This window comes from Terrapene carolina, unplaced genomic scaffold (assembly GCF_002925995.2).
Source record: "Terrapene carolina triunguis isolate 2854851 unplaced genomic scaffold, T_m_triunguis-2.0 Scaffold137, whole genome shotgun sequence".
In the NCBI taxonomy this organism is placed as follows: Eukaryota; Metazoa; Chordata; order Testudines; family Emydidae; genus Terrapene; species Terrapene triunguis.
The window spans coordinates 1676864-1695720 of record NW_020664488.1 but is presented as its reverse complement, the minus strand read 5'-3'; the positions used below and the strand labels follow the sequence as shown (position 1 = coordinate 1695720).

General features: G+C 48.6%; 1 protein-coding gene across 1 annotated transcript in view; it reads left to right on the top strand.

The window, feature by feature from the left end:
- Positions 1-18857, top strand: part of ARHGAP36 (Rho GTPase activating protein 36) — a 42811-nt gene that overhangs the window by 5946 nt on the left and 18008 nt on the right. Inside the window, exons 3-6 of the mRNA XM_029911945.1 lie at positions 533-789; positions 3392-3587; positions 6346-6401; positions 9691-9841. Coding sequence (XP_029767805.1) covers positions 533-789; positions 3392-3587; positions 6346-6401; positions 9691-9841 — 660 coding nt within the window. The remainder of the gene's footprint in view (positions 1-532; positions 790-3391; positions 3588-6345; positions 6402-9690; positions 9842-18857) is intronic.

Here is an 18857-nt window from a genome sequence, read left to right as displayed (position 1 = left end):
ACGCCTGTCTGAGTCAGTCACTCTGAGCGGCGAGTTGCCCTGTTGCATTGCCATAGGGTGTTAACTCTGAGCCCATCTGATTGGCAGATGCTCCCATCACCACCATCCCGGTATCTGGGCTCACCCTATTGTGGCTCTTCTGTGTTGGTAGGATTCCCTCCCCACAGCCCTCTGCTTTGTGGGTAGGAGTTGAACCCTTGTTCATTCAGGAAAGAGCCTGACTCACCTGCAGGCAGGGAGCTGTGGCCTGGAGGTGGGGGAGACCCCTAGCTGTCTAAAGAGGAGTGGTGGTGAGCAGCCCGCAGCTCAGCTGATGGTTCTTTAGTGTCTGGCTCCTGCCACTGCCCCTTGAATAGGGTGGGACAATGGGAACCCCAGATTGCCTGACTCTGCTTTTGTTGCCGCAGAGTGTAGTTCTGCCATGCTGCAGAGTGCGCAGGCTCCTGGCTGGAGGGCGGGATTGCTGCTACGTCTCTGTCTCGTTTCTGTCTGCCTGCAGGTCACAGTCCCTAACTGTCTCGTGTTTTTACAGACTGTTGTCCCCAGGCCTTTGGGATCCCGCTCTCCCAAGTCATTGCCAATGACTGGACACACAAGCAAATGCAGGAAGCAGTGAAAGGCAGCCGCAGGGACTGCCTGGAGGTGGAAGCGACCGTGACTAAATTTCGAGCTCAGATTCAGAAGAAATCCCCTTTCGTCGGAGGCTGCGTACTGGAGCTCGGTGGAGAGTTTGCCGATGAGCCGCTCTCTCCTACTTTCCTGGACACTGTGTCCCGGAGCCACCGAAGGGTAAGGCTGCAAAACAGGTTGAGTGAGAACTAAACTGTGTGCTGGGAGCAAGCTGCCATCAGGCCAGGCAGGAGGGGGGCCGTGGCACCCCAACGACTGAGGCTGTTTCCCAGGGGCCCTGGTTACAAGGTCAAGTTGTGCTAGTTTGGCCCTCTGGTTGCTTTCAGCCTTGGGTTGGCTTCTGTTGGGGAAACTGAGGGGCTTCCAGCAGCACCAATTCCTGTGGGCTACTGTGCAAACACAGAATATAAAACAGTCCCTGCTCTAAGCAGCTTGCACGGTAAGAATAAGACAAGCAACAACACTGGATACAGATGAGGGAGGAGAAGGAAACTGGCACAAACCTGTTCAGCATGGGAGAATGCATGAAGGTGCTTCTTTGAAAATGTAACATGAGGGCGATGGAAGCTGGCATCATGGGCCAGTGATAGGGGAGTCAATCTCTTGGTCAGATCTGAGCAAAGACAGGTGGGTGAGGGTAGGCTGTGCAAAGAGAGGGGTGATATGGTAAAGTGACATGCCAGATCTTTGCAATAGCATTCTGAATGGAGGCTGGATTTACGGAAGCCAGAGAAGAGGATGTTTCAGTGGTCAAGACACAAGATGATGAAGGTCTGGACAGGGGTTTTAGCTGTGGATGGAGAGGAAAGGTGGCTCTGAGAACTGCAGAAAGCACTGGTAAGTTTTAGATATGGCTTGGATGCGAGGATCTTGACAGGGGGCCAAGTCAAAAATGACACCCAGGATATGGGCCTGAGTGACAAGAAGGATGGTGGTGTTGGGAGACGAGCAACAGGGAAGGACTCAGAGAGCAAGATTACGGGATCTGTTCTGACCGTCTGAGCTTGAACCGACAGCTGGATGTCCACGAGGAGGTGTCAGAGAAACAGGCTGAGAGTGCAGTTTGGACAGACACAGACAGGTCTGGAGTAGAGAGGTAGATCTGTGCACCATCAGTACAGAGATGGCAGCTGAATTAGTGTTTGCTGATGAGATTACCCAGAGATAAAATGCAGAAGGAGAAGAGCAGGGGACCCAAGCTCTGAGGGCTGTGAGGAGCGTCCCCTGGACAACATGTTGAGAAACGATTGGAGAGGCTGGAGGGGCCACATGAGAGCACGGAGCCCCGCAAGCCGAGGGAAGACGAGATTTCAATCAGAAGAGCATGGTCAGTGGTGTCAGAGGTGGTCACCAGGCCGAGGAGGACAAGGGTTCACTAAGCCTGTTGTGGAGGTGCAAGCTTTTCTGCCAGCTCTGCTGGGCTGAGACAGGGGAGTACAGCTGGGCAGAGGAAGCATGTTCTGTTCCATGCAGGATGCTGATATCTTCGGTTTTGTTCTGATTGGGAGCCAAAACCAAACAGTTTGAAATTCTCTGCAAAAGTAAACGGAGCCCCGGGACCTTTCGTATGTTTGGCTGCAGAGGGAGGGAGGGATAGCTCAGTGGTTTGAGCATTGGCCTGCTAAACCCAGGGTTGTGAGTTCAATCCTTGAGGGGGCCATTTAGGGATCTGGGGCAAAAATCTGTCTGGGGATTGGTCCTGCTTTGAGCAGGGGGTTGGACTAGATGACCTCCTGAGGTCCTTTCCAACCCTGATATTCTATGATTCTATGATCCTGGACCCTGGCCTGATCTTGGTCAGGCTGTCTAGGCACTACTGTAATGTGAATAACTAAATCCAGCACATTGTACTGCCAGGAGATCACTTAATATATCGGATGAATCTGGTAACTAGCCACTTTCCTGCTGTCCCTGCTCCTGACGAAGCCAGTGTGTCAACACGTTGGCTGGTGCCTCAAGCCCATGATGATGGAGATGGGCCTCCAGGGGGCAGCACCCAGCCTAGTAAGGCATTTTCTGATCCTCCTGCTGCTGCTGCTGCATGGGGGTGGGCAAGGGCAGGCAGACCTGTTGGGGCTTCTATGGGTCTGGGGCAGAGGGAGCAACTATTACCTTGTCGTCACCCTGGAAAATTAAAATAGGGGGATATGGGAGCCAGCATCAGCCAGCAGCCCCCACATTGAGCCTCTTCAGAAGATACTCCAGCCAAGCGGGAAAGGCAGAGCAGGGGTAGGGTAAGAGGGAAGTGACTCTTGGCTCCATGGGAAATTTCACTCTGAACCGGAGTTTTGCTGGAGTTTGCTTGGAATTTAGACTGAGGCACTAGCAGCTCTGGCAGCAGTAGGGGTGTGTATAGAAGGGGGAATTCCAGCAGTGGCAGTGTGTATAAGCAAGGGTTTGTCTGCACAGCCACTGGCAGCATGTGTCCAGTGTGGATAGACGGACACATGCTAGCTGTGTTCGAACTAGCACACTGAAAATAGCAGCGTGGCTGCAGCAGCACTGGCTAGCCACCCAAGTATGTACCCAGGGGCTGGATGGGCTTGTACTCAGAGTGCCTGGGATGGGAAAGCTCCCTCTAGCTTCTCACTTCCCTTGCTCACCCTGGGGTGGCCCATACCTGGCCTCTGTATTTTGTTGGCCAGGGTATGGAGTCTTGTGGGGGTTCATTTTAGCGCCGAGGTTCTGGGATTTGTGGGGGCACCAGGGGGTTATGAACTGAGGGCTCCGGGCACCTTGTCACCTCTGTGTCTGATTTCAGGGGGGAGTGTCTGTGGACTCCATCACCGATTTGGGTGACAACACCTCCAGGCTGCTGGAAGCTCTGCAGCTGTCACATCCCAATGAGCTGGATCTCAGGAGAACCTTGGAGAGGAACAAGACGTTGAGCCTCAATCCCATCTACAGGCAGGTCCCGCGTGTTGTGGACAGATGTTGCCAGCACATTGAGGCATACGGTAAAGAAGCTTTTCCCTCTAACCAAAGGGATTCCTCAAGAATAATGAAATGACATCACGTTAGGCCCCCTGAAATCAGCGACAAACCCCCAGTGAGCTCAGGGAATAGGCCCGGTCCTTACCTTCTGAGCTTTGGTTTGCTTGCTTATAGCCAAGAAGCTCTATCCTGTGGGCTAGCCTTCCCTTTGGCCTCTCAAGGTGGGTGCAGCTCAGGCCTGCAGAGAATCCTAGGCAAGGCTTGGTGAGGATTCCACCTTTTTATTCTTATGAATCTCATTTTTCTCCCATTTAAATCCCTCTCTCCATCCCCCTGCTAGAAGTGGGGAGGAGACAGAGCCTCTCCAACTCCAAGGCCCATAAGAACCTCCCTTAGGGATGGACAAACTGGCTCAGAGTCGCCCCACAAATCTTCACCCCTTTGCTGGATCCAAACCAAGACCTTTCCCGAGTCTCTGATGCTGTTTGAGGTTTCTCTAGCCCCCAAGATTTCTGCATTCATTGATCAACAGGGGACACTTTGTGACATTCCAGGGTACAGTCCAGACTAATGAGCAGCCGTGTCACCCCTGCCTTGCAACCCTGGGTGCCTTACAATGTCTTGTTGAAGTAGCTCCCATCTGGGTCCCTCACAAACAGCCTCCAGCGTGCAAGCCACACCTGAGTGTCTGTGGGTAACGGCAGCCTGCCAGCCACACTTGGGTTACACTCTGGCTCTCACCAGCCTTGGTTATACTGCAGGGTGACCCCAACACACCCCCAGTCTTAGATTTTTTCCCATAGAAATGTATGTCCTGTACTGCCCAACCCTCTCTTGGACAGGACAAGTTATATTAAATCCGTTAATATTAAATCTGTTATTCCTTAACTTGGAGGTTAAGTCCATTAATGGCTATTAGCCAGGATAGGTAAGGAATGGTGTCCCTAGCCTCTGTTTGTCAGAGGGTGGAGATGGATGGCAGGAGAGAGATCACTTGATCATTACCTGTTAGGTTCACTCCCTCTGGGGCACCTGGCATTGGCCACTGTCGGTAGACAGGATACTGGGCTGGATGGATCTTTGGTCTGACCCAGTATGGCCGTTCTTATGTTCTTTAAGAGAATAATATACACACAACTTGTCACCGCAAGTGGAGATGCCCAGACACTTCAGTTTAAACACAGTGGATTAGATAAAACAATAAAACAAGTTTATTAACTACAAAGAGAGAGATTTTAAGTGAGTACAAGTAGGCATATAGGAGGCATAAAAGTCAGAAATGGCTACAAGAAAAATAAAGATAAGACATTTATTAATACCTAACTTAACTACATTATCAGAGGGGTAGCCGTGTTAGCCTGGATCTGTAAAAAGTGACAAAGAGTCCTGTGGCACCTTATAGACTAATATGTCTGTTAGTCTATAAGGTGCCACAGGACTCTTTGTCGCTTTTAACATTAGAATCAAAGCAAAGTTTTCTCACCACATGCTTTCAGCAGTCTTACTGACCAAACTGTCTAGGTCAGGACCTCTCCCTCAGAGTCCAACAGCTGCTTCCTTTGTCGCTTCAGGGCAGGGAGGGGATGTCTTGTGGTGTTTGTCTCTCCCGTTTATAGTTTCAGTTCCTCTCTTGACAAACATTTCCAGCTGAGAACCAGGAGTCAAAGAGTTGATGTGGAAGGATGTTCCCTGCTGTTTTTTTCACCTGTTTGAACTTCCTTTTTCTTTCCTTGCTGCTTGATGGTTCTGTTTATGGCTTAAATGCAACTTAAGCAGAGCACACATTCCTTTGTTTAGGACAGACCTGTTTGCCAACTTCTGTTTGGGCAGGACTATGGGGTTTGGAACTTGTGTCAATTTCACTATACGGGTGAATTTTATAACTTTACATACAATGTTGCCACACATATTTTAGCAGGACAATACAGAGCAGCAAATTATGGGTTTTCAGATGATACCTTACATGGCATAACTTATACAAACATTATTACAATAGTGTGTAGGTGTGAATACAGGGGTACATTTGGTCTCACTTGCATAGCCAAGAGAAACTGAGTCACTAACCCCCAATTTTCAAAGCTCTGTCAAGTCACCTTTGCAACACAGCTCAGGTGTTAAAAATTACATCAACCTAGTTACATCTGCTCAGGGATGTGAAAATGTCACACCCCATAGCTCCGTAGTAAGCCAACCTAGCCTCTGGTGTAGATGCAGCCAGGTCAACCTGGCTACTGATGCTCAGAGAGGTGGATTACTTATATGGATGGAAAACCCTCTTCTGTCACTGTAGGAAACATCTACACTATTGTGCTACAGTAGCACAGCTGCAGCACTGTAGCTCTGCGACTCTAACGCCTGTAATGTAGACATAGCTTCAGTTCCACCAGCCGAAGACAACTCTAGAGCTACTCTCAAAACCAATCTTTGTCCCCAAACTCAGTTTGAGTCTGGGCAGTGCCGCCCCTAGCACTCAGATAATAGAGGAAGTAGCACAGGCTGGAGGCCAGGGACCCAGGAGATTCAGGGAGTGGTTAATTAATTGCAGATGATACCCTGGGGACGAAGGATGGGGTGGCATGGAGGTGGCAGATTGTAGGACAGCACAGGGAGAAGCCTTTCATTTACTGACTCTTCGTGAGTTAACAGAGTGAAGCAATGTCTTCCCTTGTAGCTAAAGGTAAAGAGCCCAGTGTTCCACATGGCACAGACCAGTCAGGGCTGTGGACAAGTAAAGAAATTCATTTGAATACAGAGCTGTTTACAAACCTATTTTTCTTTCAGGACTCCAGACTGTGGGCATTTTCCGTGTCGGAAGCTCTAAGAAAAGAGTTCAGCAGGTAAAGTGCCCAACTCACCAAACCATCTGTATAGGTGACAGGTGCCACAGGGACCTAGAGGGAGAATGGGAGATGGGAACACAGACTTGCCTACTCTACAATAAGAACCAGATTTAAATGTGGCTGTATCCAGAGCTGTAAGCCCCATGTGCTGTAACACATTTTATTCTGGCTTGTGTGCACAGCAAAAAAATGGTCTCCCCATGTGGCAGGATCAGGAATCCCCCTGAAGGATCTGCCAGGGCTAGAAGATGCTTCCCTGAGCCAGTTATACTGTATCTCTTCTCTATCACACAGGCAAGTTAAAAATCAGCTTGGATGGTGCTGTACAGAGAGCATTGCTGGGAGGCAGTTGGGAAGAGGCAGGCAAGGAGAGAAAAGAAAACACAATATAGGAAACAGAGTAAGAGGCTGGAGTGAGTCTGTCTCCTGTGTGTCCAGGGCAGCTGCCCCTGCAGTCTCTATGCCCAGTGCCCATGAGAAGTATGTGGAGAAGGAAGAGAGAATGGAGCTGAGGAGTGGGGGGGGAGAGAAAATGGGGTAAGGGCGAGAGCATGGGAAAGAGAGAGGAAGAAAGTGGGGTATGGCCCAGCGAAGGAGGGATGAGTACAAGACAATGAAGGGAGGAGACGAGACTAAAGCTTAGACACTTCAGAAGATCAGAAAGCAGAGGAGAAGGAAGCCAGAGTATGTGTGAGGGGTAGAGAATAAATAAAGTAGGGCTTGGAATACCGGAGTCTAAAATTACATTGACGTAGTCCTGCAGGAGCAGAAAACGCAGTGCAGAGGCTGGGCCTAGGAAACCAGTGACAAGGACTCAGAGGGAAACACAGGCTTAGATACTTGGGTCCAGCTGAGCTATCCTGGAGGCAACTGGGGGCTGATTTGGCCCTTGCCATAACTTAGAGCTGCCTTGGGGCTACTCTAACTTACTTTGGCTCATAACAACTGAATTGCTATGTGCTGTGACCATGCCTCCATCATGCCCTCTACTCTGGGTGGGACTGTGAAGGGTTGGTGTAGCTGGCTCCATGCCAGCTGGCAATTCCCCTATGTAAGGTGAACCCCAGCTAGTCTTTCTTCTGATATGTGGTCCAAAGGTGATTTATTGGGGCCAGAGACATCACCCCTACTATGTTCTTCCACCCCTCTCTTTATTGTAATATTTCTTGGAACTGATTCATAGATATTAAGGCTAGAAGGGACCACTCTGATCCTATAGTCTGACTTTCTGCATAACACAACCCAGAGAATTTTACTCAGTGATTCCGCATCAAGCCTATAGCTGTTAGTTGAGCTAGAGCCTATCTTTTAGAAAGACATCCAACCCTTACAGATTTCAAGTGATAGAGCATCCACCATATCACTACGTAAGATGTTTCAGTGGTTAATTATCTTCATTATTAAGAGTATGTTCCTTATTGTGAATTTGTCTAGCTTCAACTTCAAGCTATTGGAATTTGTTCTGCCTTTGCTACATAGACCCCCCCTCTGCTATCATAAGTGAAAAATGTCTGGCCAGTAGAATGAATGACAATTAAAAAGGAATTCTTTAAATACTTCAGGAAAAAAAGAAATCCTAGTAATGTTATATATAGGGAGGGTAACATTGTCAATAATGATGCAGAAAAGGAAGTATTCTATAGATATTTCTGTTCTGTATTTATAGTCATATTCATACAAATATTTTCTATTCCAACATTATCTAGACAGGAGGTTAAACAGCTACTACTGAACATAAACATTTTTAAATCTGCAGGATCAGATATCGTACCTAAGAGTTTTAAAAGAATTGGCTGGGGAGTTGTTTGAGCCATAATGTTGATAATTAACAAGACTTGGAATATTGGGGACCCAGGTATAACTATCGGCTGGTTAGCCTGGGCAAACCAGTGGAATGGCTGATACAGGATGCCACCAGTAAAGAATTAAAGAATGGTAGCATTGTTATTTTAGCAATCCACATGATTCTGTGAAAATAGATCTTGTCAAGTGAACTTGATGTGCTTTGATGAGATGGCAAGTTTGGCTGATAAGGGAAATTGTGTTCACACCATATACTTGGACTTCAGTAAGGCATTTGAGTTAGTGCCACACAAAATTATGTTTAAAAAAACCAGTACCCTACAAAATCATTGCAGCCCATGTTAAGTGGATTAAAAACTGGTTAACTGATCTCAGAAAGTAATTGTAAATGGGGAATCAGCATTCAGTGGGGATGTTACTAGTGAGGTCCTGCAAGGATCTGTTCTTGGCCTGATACTATTTAATATCTTTATCAGTGATCCGGAAGAAAACATAAAATCATTGCTGATAAATTTAGCAGGTGACACAGAAATTGATGGAGTGGTAAAAATGGGTACAGGGCAGTTGTACAGACTGATCTGGATTGCTTGGTAAACTGGGCTCATTTGAACAATATGTTCAATATGTTAATACAGCCAAATGCAAGGTCATACATTTAGTGCCAAAGAATGTGCGTCACACTTACAGAATGGGGGGGTGGGGTTACATCCCAGAAAGCAGTGGCTCAGAAAAGGACTTGGTGGTCTTGGTGGATAGTCAGCTGAACATTAATTCCCAGTGCAATTTGGTGGTTAAGAGGCTGAACGTGATCCTTGGATACATAAGCAAGTCAATGTGTAAAATCACCACTGACAAACCATCTGGTTCTTGTATCCACAGTTTAAAAAAAAGATATTGAAAAAATTGAAAAGGGTTCTGAAAAGAACCAGAAATAATTTGCTGGCTGGACAATCTGCCTTAGAGCAAGCGACTTAAAATGGTCAATCTATTTAGTGTATCAAAGAGAAGGTTAAAAGCTGACTTGATCATAGTCTAGAAGTCTCTGCATGGGGAGAAGATTCTAACACCAAAGCACTCTTTAATAATAGCAGACAAAAGCAGATCAAGATCCAATTGAGCCAATTAGATCAGACTAGAAAAAAGTGCCCATTTTTAAGTGGGGTAATTAACCATTGGAGCAATTTCTCCATCACTTGTCATCTTCAAATCATAATGGGTGTCTTTCCAAAAGGTATTCTCTAGTCCAACCAGCAGCTTTGGCCTGCATTACACAGGAAGTCAAACTAGATGATCATAAAGGTGCCTTCTTACCTTAAAATCTATTAATCGTTCTGTGAACTGAACACACTCCAATCCACTTCGCTTCAGTGGGAAATGCATGCCCACAGCCTTCATGGGGACGGGCCCCAGACTGCTAGATGGAGGAGTGACTGATTGCTACTTGCCTTTTTCCTTTCTTTTTCTCTTTTTCCCATTATTTAAGCTGCGGGAAGAATTCGACCAGGGATTTGATGTTTTCTTGGATGATAGTTATTGTGTCCACGATGTGGCAGCTCTGCTCAAAGAGTTTTTCCGGGACATGCCTGATTCCCTGATTCCCAAGGAACTCTACTCAGCCTTTGTCAGTACAGCCTGTAAGTAGCCAGAATCTCAGCACCCCAGGACCCACTTCACTAGGCTGGGGACTAAGGGCTGCGCTTGAGTTTCTTTTTTTAAAGAACAAATCTGTAAATCAATGTAGTTCTTATTAAAGTGATCGGCTAGTTACTGGGCTCAATACAGGAGTAGCTGGAGTAGGTCAGACTAGATCAGTGGTTCTCAATCCACAGCCCGTGGGCCACTTGCGGCCCAATCAGCACACAGCGGCAGCCCATGTGACAGCCTCAGGGCCATACTGGTAGCGTATATATTGTGTGGATGCGGCACACATAACACAGAGAGCTGCATATGCGGCCCACAATGGTAAATAGCTTGAGAACCACTGGGCTAGACAAACTCATGGTCCCTTCTGGCTTTAAACTCCATAACTTGACAAATAATATCATGTGCACCTGTAATTCAGACAGCACTTGTGCAAATTCTTCCACACAGCTCTGTCACTGGCACCTCAGTCCACAGCCACAGCTCTCCTCCGACCATGTTATTTTAGTCCTGGAACCCCCATGCCCTTCCCAGTCCTGCTATTCCAGCCCTCGCACTCCCATATGGCTTTGCCAATGCATCTCAGTGCTGACTAGCAGCACCCCCTGTTATTCACTGGTTCTGGATGAGACCAAGGCATGGCAAATTAGACATGGCTTTGCAGTGTGGTATGACATTTCTAAAGGTCATTTTAATTTGGAGGTCCCCATGCAGAGACACCTCCTCGAGAAGCAGGGAGGTGAGAGTCCCTCTCTATACAGCTCGTACACAACCAGATCTGCAATCTTACAGTGGCTTCTTGACATCTTCTGGTGTCCTGAGCAATAAGCTAAAGAGATGTCAGCATCTACCTATGGTATTTGGGTGACCAGTTCCCATTAGAAGTAATGGGGCTTTGGCAGCCACCTCCTCTCTCTGGCTTTGGAAATCTCAACTAATGTGCTGGCTGCAAGGTAAATGAGCAGCCGATAGGAGGTGACTTTTGATGGCTGAAGGAACCAAGCATTTTTGTACAGTAAACGTAGAGTACGGATGTTGCCTGCATGATACTGATGAAAGTGATGAATATGGGGAGGAGGAGGTTTTCAAATCCCCTTCCTCCATGTCCTACTGTAGCAATATTGCCAGGAAAACGAATTACCAAAAACCTCGTCCCATTGGCTGATAGCCTGTGAGATATATCTGAGAACTGCTGCATTGCAGGAAGCCTGGAGAAAAGCTTTCCAACCTCTCGTTCGGTTGTGTCAAGGAAACAGTAATGATACTTCTAGGACATTTCATTACACCGCAAAAGCACATCCCATTTCAGCAGCAGATAACGATTATCTGGAGAAACCTTTGTGAACTTTACTCCAGCATTGTGGGGCTGTGCAGCAACCAGGGAGCTGGCTCTATCCCAGGATAATGTGATCTGAGATGAGTTGCCTGAGAAAGCAGTGCATGGGTGAATTCAGGAGTGCAGAAACACAGTTTGCATGCCCTGGCTAGAGCTGTGAAGCTGGGGATACAAATAGAGAAGCATTTAAGGAGACACAGGGCTTGATTCTCAATTTGTCCCTGCACTTGAGGCAGGGAGCAAGTGAGTAGAAAGGGGATGTGATGTTTTGGGGTCCAACTCAGAGCAGTGAAGTTGCCACCCTTACTTCTGCACTGCTGCCTGCAGAGTTGGGCCCTCAGTCAGCAGACGCCACTCTCCAGCTGCCCAGCTCAGAAGGCAGCAGTGCAGGAGTAAGGGTGGCATGGTTTGGTATTTTCACCCTTACTTGTGCGCTGCTGCTGGCTGTGCTGCCTTCAAAGCTGGGTGCCCAGCCAACAGCTGCTGCTCTCCGGCCACGCAGATCTGAAGGCAGCGCAGAAGTAAAGGTGATAATACTGCGACTCCCCTAAAATAATCTTGTGACCTCCCTGCAACTCCCTTTTGGGTCAGGACCTTCAATTTGAGAAACACTAGTCTCTCCCCTGTGAAATCTATATAGTATAGGGTAAAAGCACACAAAAGATCAGATTTCATGGGAGAGACCAGATTTCATGGTCTGTGGTGTGTTTTTCATGGCCGCGAATTTGATAAGGCCCTACCAATAGCCCAAATCAATTAGCTAAAGAAGGAGGAGTCATTGCTCCACATGCTGATCACTGCAACAAAGGTTGTCTGTGGCAGGGAGGTATGGAGAAGGGACAGGATCACCCATGCTCCAGCTAAGGGTACATCTACCTTTGTGCTGGGCGGTGTGATTCCCAGCTTGCATAGACGTACCCCCGCTAGGTCTGCTCAAGGTAGCACCTAAAAATAGCAGTGTATCCACGGCAGCATGGGCAGTTGCAGGGGCTAGCCACCTGCGTACAATCACACCTGACCACCTGGGTATGTACTTGGGCAGCTAGCCCAAGTTGTTGCCTGTCCCACCCCGGACACATTGCAAATTTATCCCATATCCCAGCTCCAATGTATATGTACCCTGAGTCTTCAGCTTCTATCTGCAGGAGAGTTAATTAGGGTTACCATCCGTCCGTATTTCCCCGGACATGTCCGGCTTTTGCGTCTCTTAATAGCCGTCCGGGAGGAATTGGTAACAAGGTTAAAAGGTCCGGGATTTTTCCCCTCCTCTCCCTCCCTCCCTTCCATGCAGAGTGCGGCTGCTGATTGGGCGGGTGGGCCGACTGACCCACTCCCATTGGCCTCCAGCAGCCAGAGCCCTCCCCTGCTCCCCCCTGCTGCCTGCAGCCGTGTTTTGCCTACACGTGGACATGAGCATGGTAAGGGGAGTCCCAGGGGGCAGTCAGGGAGCGGGGGAGTGTTGGATGGGTCCCCGGCCCCTCCACCTGCCACCCCCCCTCCACGTACCCCCCCCCCCGTGGGCCCCCCCCCCCCCCGCCTGCCTCTCCCATGCCTGCTTGTACTGCCAGAGCCGGCAGCAACTGCTGTCTGCTGCCCCCGGGTCCTAGTGCCCCCCATCCACAAATGGCAAGACAGGCTGCCCTTACCCTGCCCTTCCACCCTAGCCCTGAGCCTCTCCAACGCCCCAAACCCCTCATCCCCAGCCTCAACCCTCATCCCCCCGCACCCTAATCCTCTGCTCCATCCATGAGCCCCCTCCTGTATCATGAACCCCTCAGACCCAACCCTCATCCCCCCACCCCCTATTCCTCTGCCCCAGCCCTGAGCCCCCTCCTGCATCATGAACCCCTCATCCTCAGCCCCACAGCCCTCACCCTTGCACCCCTCCTATCCCCAAACTCCCAAACCCCCTCCCCCTTCCCACACCCCCCTCCTGCCCTCAAACTCCCTCCCAAAGCCTGCACCCCCTCCCTTTGCACCACCTCCAACCCCCAAACTCCATCCCAGAGTCTGCACTCCTCACCCCCTCCTGCACACCCACCCCCTGCCCCAGCCCAGAGCCTGCACCCAGCACCCAAACTCTATCCCAGAGCCTGCACCCTGCACCCCTCCTGCACCCTAGACTTCCTCCCCCCACCCAGGACCTGCACCCCAGACTTCCTCCCCCCACCCAATCCCCCTCCCAGAGCCTTAGGCAGGTGGGGGGGGGGCGGGTTCTGGGCACCACCAAAATTTCTACAACCCTGCCACCCATGCGAGTGGATAAGCGTCGGGGCAGTCAGGGGACAGGTAAGTTCCTAGGGGGGCAGTTAGGGTGGGGGGTTCTCAGCAGGGGGCCGTCAGGGGACAAGAAGCGGGGAGTTGGGGGTTTTGAGGGGGGCAGTCAGGGGGTGGGAAGTGGGAAGGAGTGGATGGGGGCGGGGCTAGGGCGGGGCTCCTCCCCCCCCCCAGTGTCCTCTTTTTTGATTGTGGAAATATGGTAACCCTAGCAATGATTTTCCCCCTCTTTGCTTCCTCAGTTGGAGCATATCCTCATACTGAGGCTAGTTTTACTGGCCAGGAATTTAACAAGCTTAACCAGATTACATCCCAAATACAGGGGAAAGAGGCACTTCTTTTGCCACTGTATGGAACCCAGCTAAGCCGGGTCATAAGGTCATGATGTCACCAGATACCCCCTTATATGATTGTTGTGCTAATGTGTTGCCATTATAGATCCTGGTTGAATTTGCACCAAAGAAACATCTGAGCAGCCAAATGGGTATGGGGGAGGGGGCAGTACTGAAACAAACCAACCAACCAAACAACCCACTCACCCACCCACCCTTTGGAAACCATACAGGAGTCCTGAAGCTGGAAGTATCGCTGCTGCTGTGTGAGCCAGGCCCCACACCATCATAGAAGCAGGCCCCTGGGCACATGCTCCTGACATCTGTTACCAACCCCCTCTAGACACATGTAGAGAGTCCCTCCCCCATGTGGAAGCCCGTGTACTCCCAGGAGGTCAGGGCATCCTGGGAGTCCCCTGATTAGTGAGGCAACCTGGAGAATCCCATCCCATGTAGCAAGGAATCTAGAAGCCTGGAGAGTCCCAGCTGGAGTTCCCAGGGGCTTTTGGGGCTTCTAGGTTCTCCACTCCATGGCAGGGAGCCTGGAAGTGCTGAGGGCCCAGCACAAGATGGGGAGCCCTGCAGCCAGGTGCCTGGAAGCCTTGGCAATACTGGGAGCTCAAGCTGGGACTCTCAGACTTCTAGGTCCCTGCTCCATGGCAGGGGACTCTTCAGGCTTCCCCCCACTCCAAGGGCTCCTAGGTGGTCTGCAACTCCCTGGGGCAGCCCAGAGCATCTCCCAGAGTTGGGGCAACCATATGCTGAATTTTGTTTGGAATAATTGAAGTGCAACATTTTGGGTTTTTCACAAGACATCTTCCAGGAATATCTGTTCCTCGGGAAACATAGAAATTTCTAGTTTTTGTTCTATTTGGAACAAAAGCCTTTTTGAAATGTAGAATTTCCCGTGGAATAGAAATTCTGAATTCTGACCAGCTCCAATCAACATTCCCTTTACCTCAACCCTCTCTGGGGCACACATTGCAGACAACCTGCCCCTTTTAACAGGGACCCACAATCCCTTATTTCCCTAATTCCCCACAAACACCCCCTCCCCAGTTCTGGCACATGCCCTATTGCTCACCTCCCGTTGGTCCGTATGGGACTGAAGCGCCCCGCTGGCAGGGTGGAGCAACTGGGCATCTGGAGGTAGAAATACTCACACACTGATTCTCAGCTCTTACTGTCACCCTGCTCTGCGGGTGAAGGCTGCTCTGCACTGATCAGAGCCTTGCCTCACCTTTAGTGCTGCACACAGCCTACTGCTGCAGCTACCGCAGCAAAATGGTTTTGCTTACACTCTGGTGACATTTCGCTCCAAGTTCAGTCATTCCGTCTTCCCTGGGAGGTTATAACCTGCAGTTACTGTCAGTCGCGTGTCTCTGATTGCTAGGGCATTGCTCCAGCTCTGCTGCTGCACATGTACCTTCACTTCGAGCCCATCCACATGGGGGCATGACTCACTCCTCCTAAAGCCTTGCCATTCAATTTTGGCAGTGCAAGAGCCCCTGGAGTGGGAGAAACAGCCTTCTTCACACCGAGGATCCTCCCCGAGCCCTTCTCCCAGCCCCCAGCACAGGATGGGGACTATGCCAATGTCAGGGTGTGACCAGAGTGCTCTGTGCTACTAGTACTCTCTGCTTCCCAGGGCCCGCAAGCAGGCCACAGGAAGTAGAGTGGTAGCTACAGCAGCCCTGAGGCTGCTCTAAGTTACACTGGGAGTCAGGCAGGGACTGCGGAATATGGTGTCTGAAAGTCTTCCTGTGACTGTAAGAGCCTCCCTCTGCCAGAAGGCAAGGGACTCCCTGGTGTCTAGCAGTAAGCTGCAGCTGGCCTGAGCTGCTCAGTGTACCCCAACTCACTATTGCTATAATCTGTCTCTAAAATACCATCTACATCATAGGCTGCAATTCCCACCGTCTCTCACAGATGAAAGGATGCCAACAAGTCTCTAAAAGGTGTCATGTAACATGTCATTGGAAAACTAATCACTCCTGGCTCATTAATGTTCTTGTGGGATGTATGTACGGTCAACCCACAACAGATTACACAGCTGTGCTGCAATTAATGACTAAAATGTGTTTAAAGCAGGCAGGTCATTGGGGAGTTGATAAACAGGTTCTTTCCAGACAAAGGAATAGGGGTCCAGCTTGTATGCGTCTCCCATGGAAATTGAGCAAGGTGGAACAAAAGACAAAGGAAAGCACATGTTCATTTCAGATAAACAAAGCCAAAAAAATGCAAGTGAAAGAAAGGTATCACTTAACGAACTCAGTGGGGGATGGGGACTGCACCCCCAAGAAGCCTGCCTGCCTCTGGAAGCAGGGTCAATGAACTTGGAGAAAGAGGCTTCTCAAAGGTTTATTGGGCTCTACCGAGAGAGGCAGAGAAGCCCTCCGTTATCCTCCACCCAAGGAGACCAGGAAAACCAGCACCTTGCACTCTGGGGAGCCTAAGAGCTACTCAGCCATGGCTAGAAAGGGAAGATTGGTGAGGAAACCACCTGGAACAAAGACTGTAGCTTGCTACGCTGGGGCTGAGCCATTAGAAAGTGTATTTTTACTTCTGTTTGTTTGTAACCCTTTCGATCCTTATCCCCTATACTTGAACTCACTTAAATCCACTCTCCATTGAATAAATGTTTGACTTCTTACCAAAGACAAGTCAGTGCTTTGATTGAACTGAAGTGACAGTCATGACTCATGATAACAAGCTGCTGTTTCTATCTCATTAAAGGAGCAGCAAACCTAATTACTTCCAGGAGAGGCCTGGACAATGCAGGGAGACTGTCTGGCTGGGGGAAATCTGAGAGCGGGGGATGTTGGAGTCACTCTGCAAACAGGAACTGGGCAGAGGCAGTGTGACCTGTATGCATGTACACTGGCTGTTGGTATCTGGGCTGTAAGCCACTGCAGCATAGTATTTAAGTCATGCCATCTTTACTTCTGTGCTGCTGCTGGTGGTGGCTCTGCCTTCAGAGCTGGGATCCCGGCCAGCAGCTGCCACTCTCCAGCTCTGAAGGCAGCACCACCACAACCAGCAGCGCAGAAGTAAGGGTAGCAGTACCGCAACCCCCCCCTACAATTTAACCTTGTGCCCCCCCCCCACAACTCCTTTATGGGTCAGGACCCCTAAAATTACAGAACTGTGAAATTTCAGATTTAAATAGCTGAAATCATGAAATTTACGATTTTTAAAATCTTATGGTCATGAAATTGACCAAAATGGACCGTGAATTTTGTTGGGTCCTAGCTATTGGGGTGGCAAAGGCCCTCTGACTATACTGGGCCCATTTGGACAGACTCTGACACCTGCATCCCCACTGAATCATCAACCCCAAGCACTCAAAAATCACGAGATTGGCTTAAAAATCAGGAGATTTCTAAACAATACTGACTATTCGTTTTCCTTTGCCTTCTGGTCTCTGAGCCTTTTGCCTGCATTCAGGTCACATTTTCCAGGTTTTCTTTGCAGCCACAAAGGCTAGAAACTTACCTACTTTAGCAAGATAGGAACTGCCTGACTGGATCAGACCTAGGATCCATATCATTCAGTATCCTGTCTCTGACAGAGACCAACCACCTGCTGCTACGGAGGAAGGTGTAAGGACCCTCGAGTAAGCAGATGTGAGATAATCTGCCCCATGGAGCTCTCATTTTGATCCCTAATAGTAAGAGATTGGTTTAAACTCTGAAGCATGAGATTTAATTTTCCTTCCAAAACTTGTTGACGTTAATTATGGTAACTCTTGATGTTCCTGTTGTCCATATAAATGTTCACTTCTTTTTTAATCATGTTAAATTATGGCCTCAGTGACTTCCTGTGGCAGCGAGTTCCATAGTTTAAGCACATATGTGAAAAAGTCTGTCCTTTTAGTGGTTTTTAATTTTCCATTCTTCATTTTCATTATTGTCCCCTTGGTCTGGTTTTGTGACACAGGCAAATTTCCCAACCTGCTATATCTAGACCAGTCAGTATTTTATATACTTTTATCATGTACCCTATGATTCATTTCCTTTTTAAGGTAACAATCCCAATCTTTTCAGCCTCTCTTCAACTGAGAGTTTTTGATACACTTGATCTTAATTCTGCAAGCTTCTTATGGACACAGGGTGACCAATACTGCATGCAATATGCAAATGAGGCCACCCTATATAGAGGCATTCTAATATTCTGCGTATTACTCACCATCCCATCCCTTATGCATCCTAATATCTTGTTAGCTTTTTAATCTTTTTGGTTTAGACAATTTTAAGTGAAAACAGATTATTGAATAAATGTAAAATGCATAACTTCATGCCAAAAGTGGCATGAAGCCTTGGTTAATGAGGATTGTAAAACTCACAGAAATCCTAACAGTCAGTGGCACAGCAGAGACTAAAACTCATGGTCTCTGGGTTTTAGCTCAGTACACCTTCCCCAGAGCTCCTGGGAAGGGGGAGGAGGAAGAAAAGATGACTGTCTCTCAAAAATGCATGGCATTTGACAAGTTCTGTGGTAAATGAAAGACCTGGAGAGGAGTGAGCATCCTGTGACACTGGGCAGCCCTGTGAAGAGACAGAGAGCAGTTTCTCCCTTCTTGCTATGTTATTTACAAAGGCATTACATTCAAGAATAAATGGAACAGGAGTATTGATCTCCAGATCAGAAGTGCAGCAGAACAGCAGAAGGCATAATGTTTCCTCTTAAAAAAGAGGAGGGGAAAAAAAGGCAAAAGAAGGCAACAGGGTCTTCTTAAATGTCAGATAAAATAAGCAGCAGGAAGATGTATCTGTCTTCTCCAGTATTGAGTTTAGCCCTGAGTAAACAGCCTGTACATCGAAGAAGATGCAAAAGACACTTATTGAAGATAAGGTCTATAAAAGGTGAAATTCAAGCCATCATTAAAAATCTTTGAAGTGTCGTAGAAGAATTAGCAGCCTGAGTCATCAGACCACCAGCTGGCTGGAATAAGCAGGCAGACACCATCGCAGGCATGGATGAAAGGTTGGAAAAGAAAAAAATTATTGACCAAAAAAAGCTGCAAAAGACAAAACAATGTGTCACTGAGAGAACAAAAAAGAA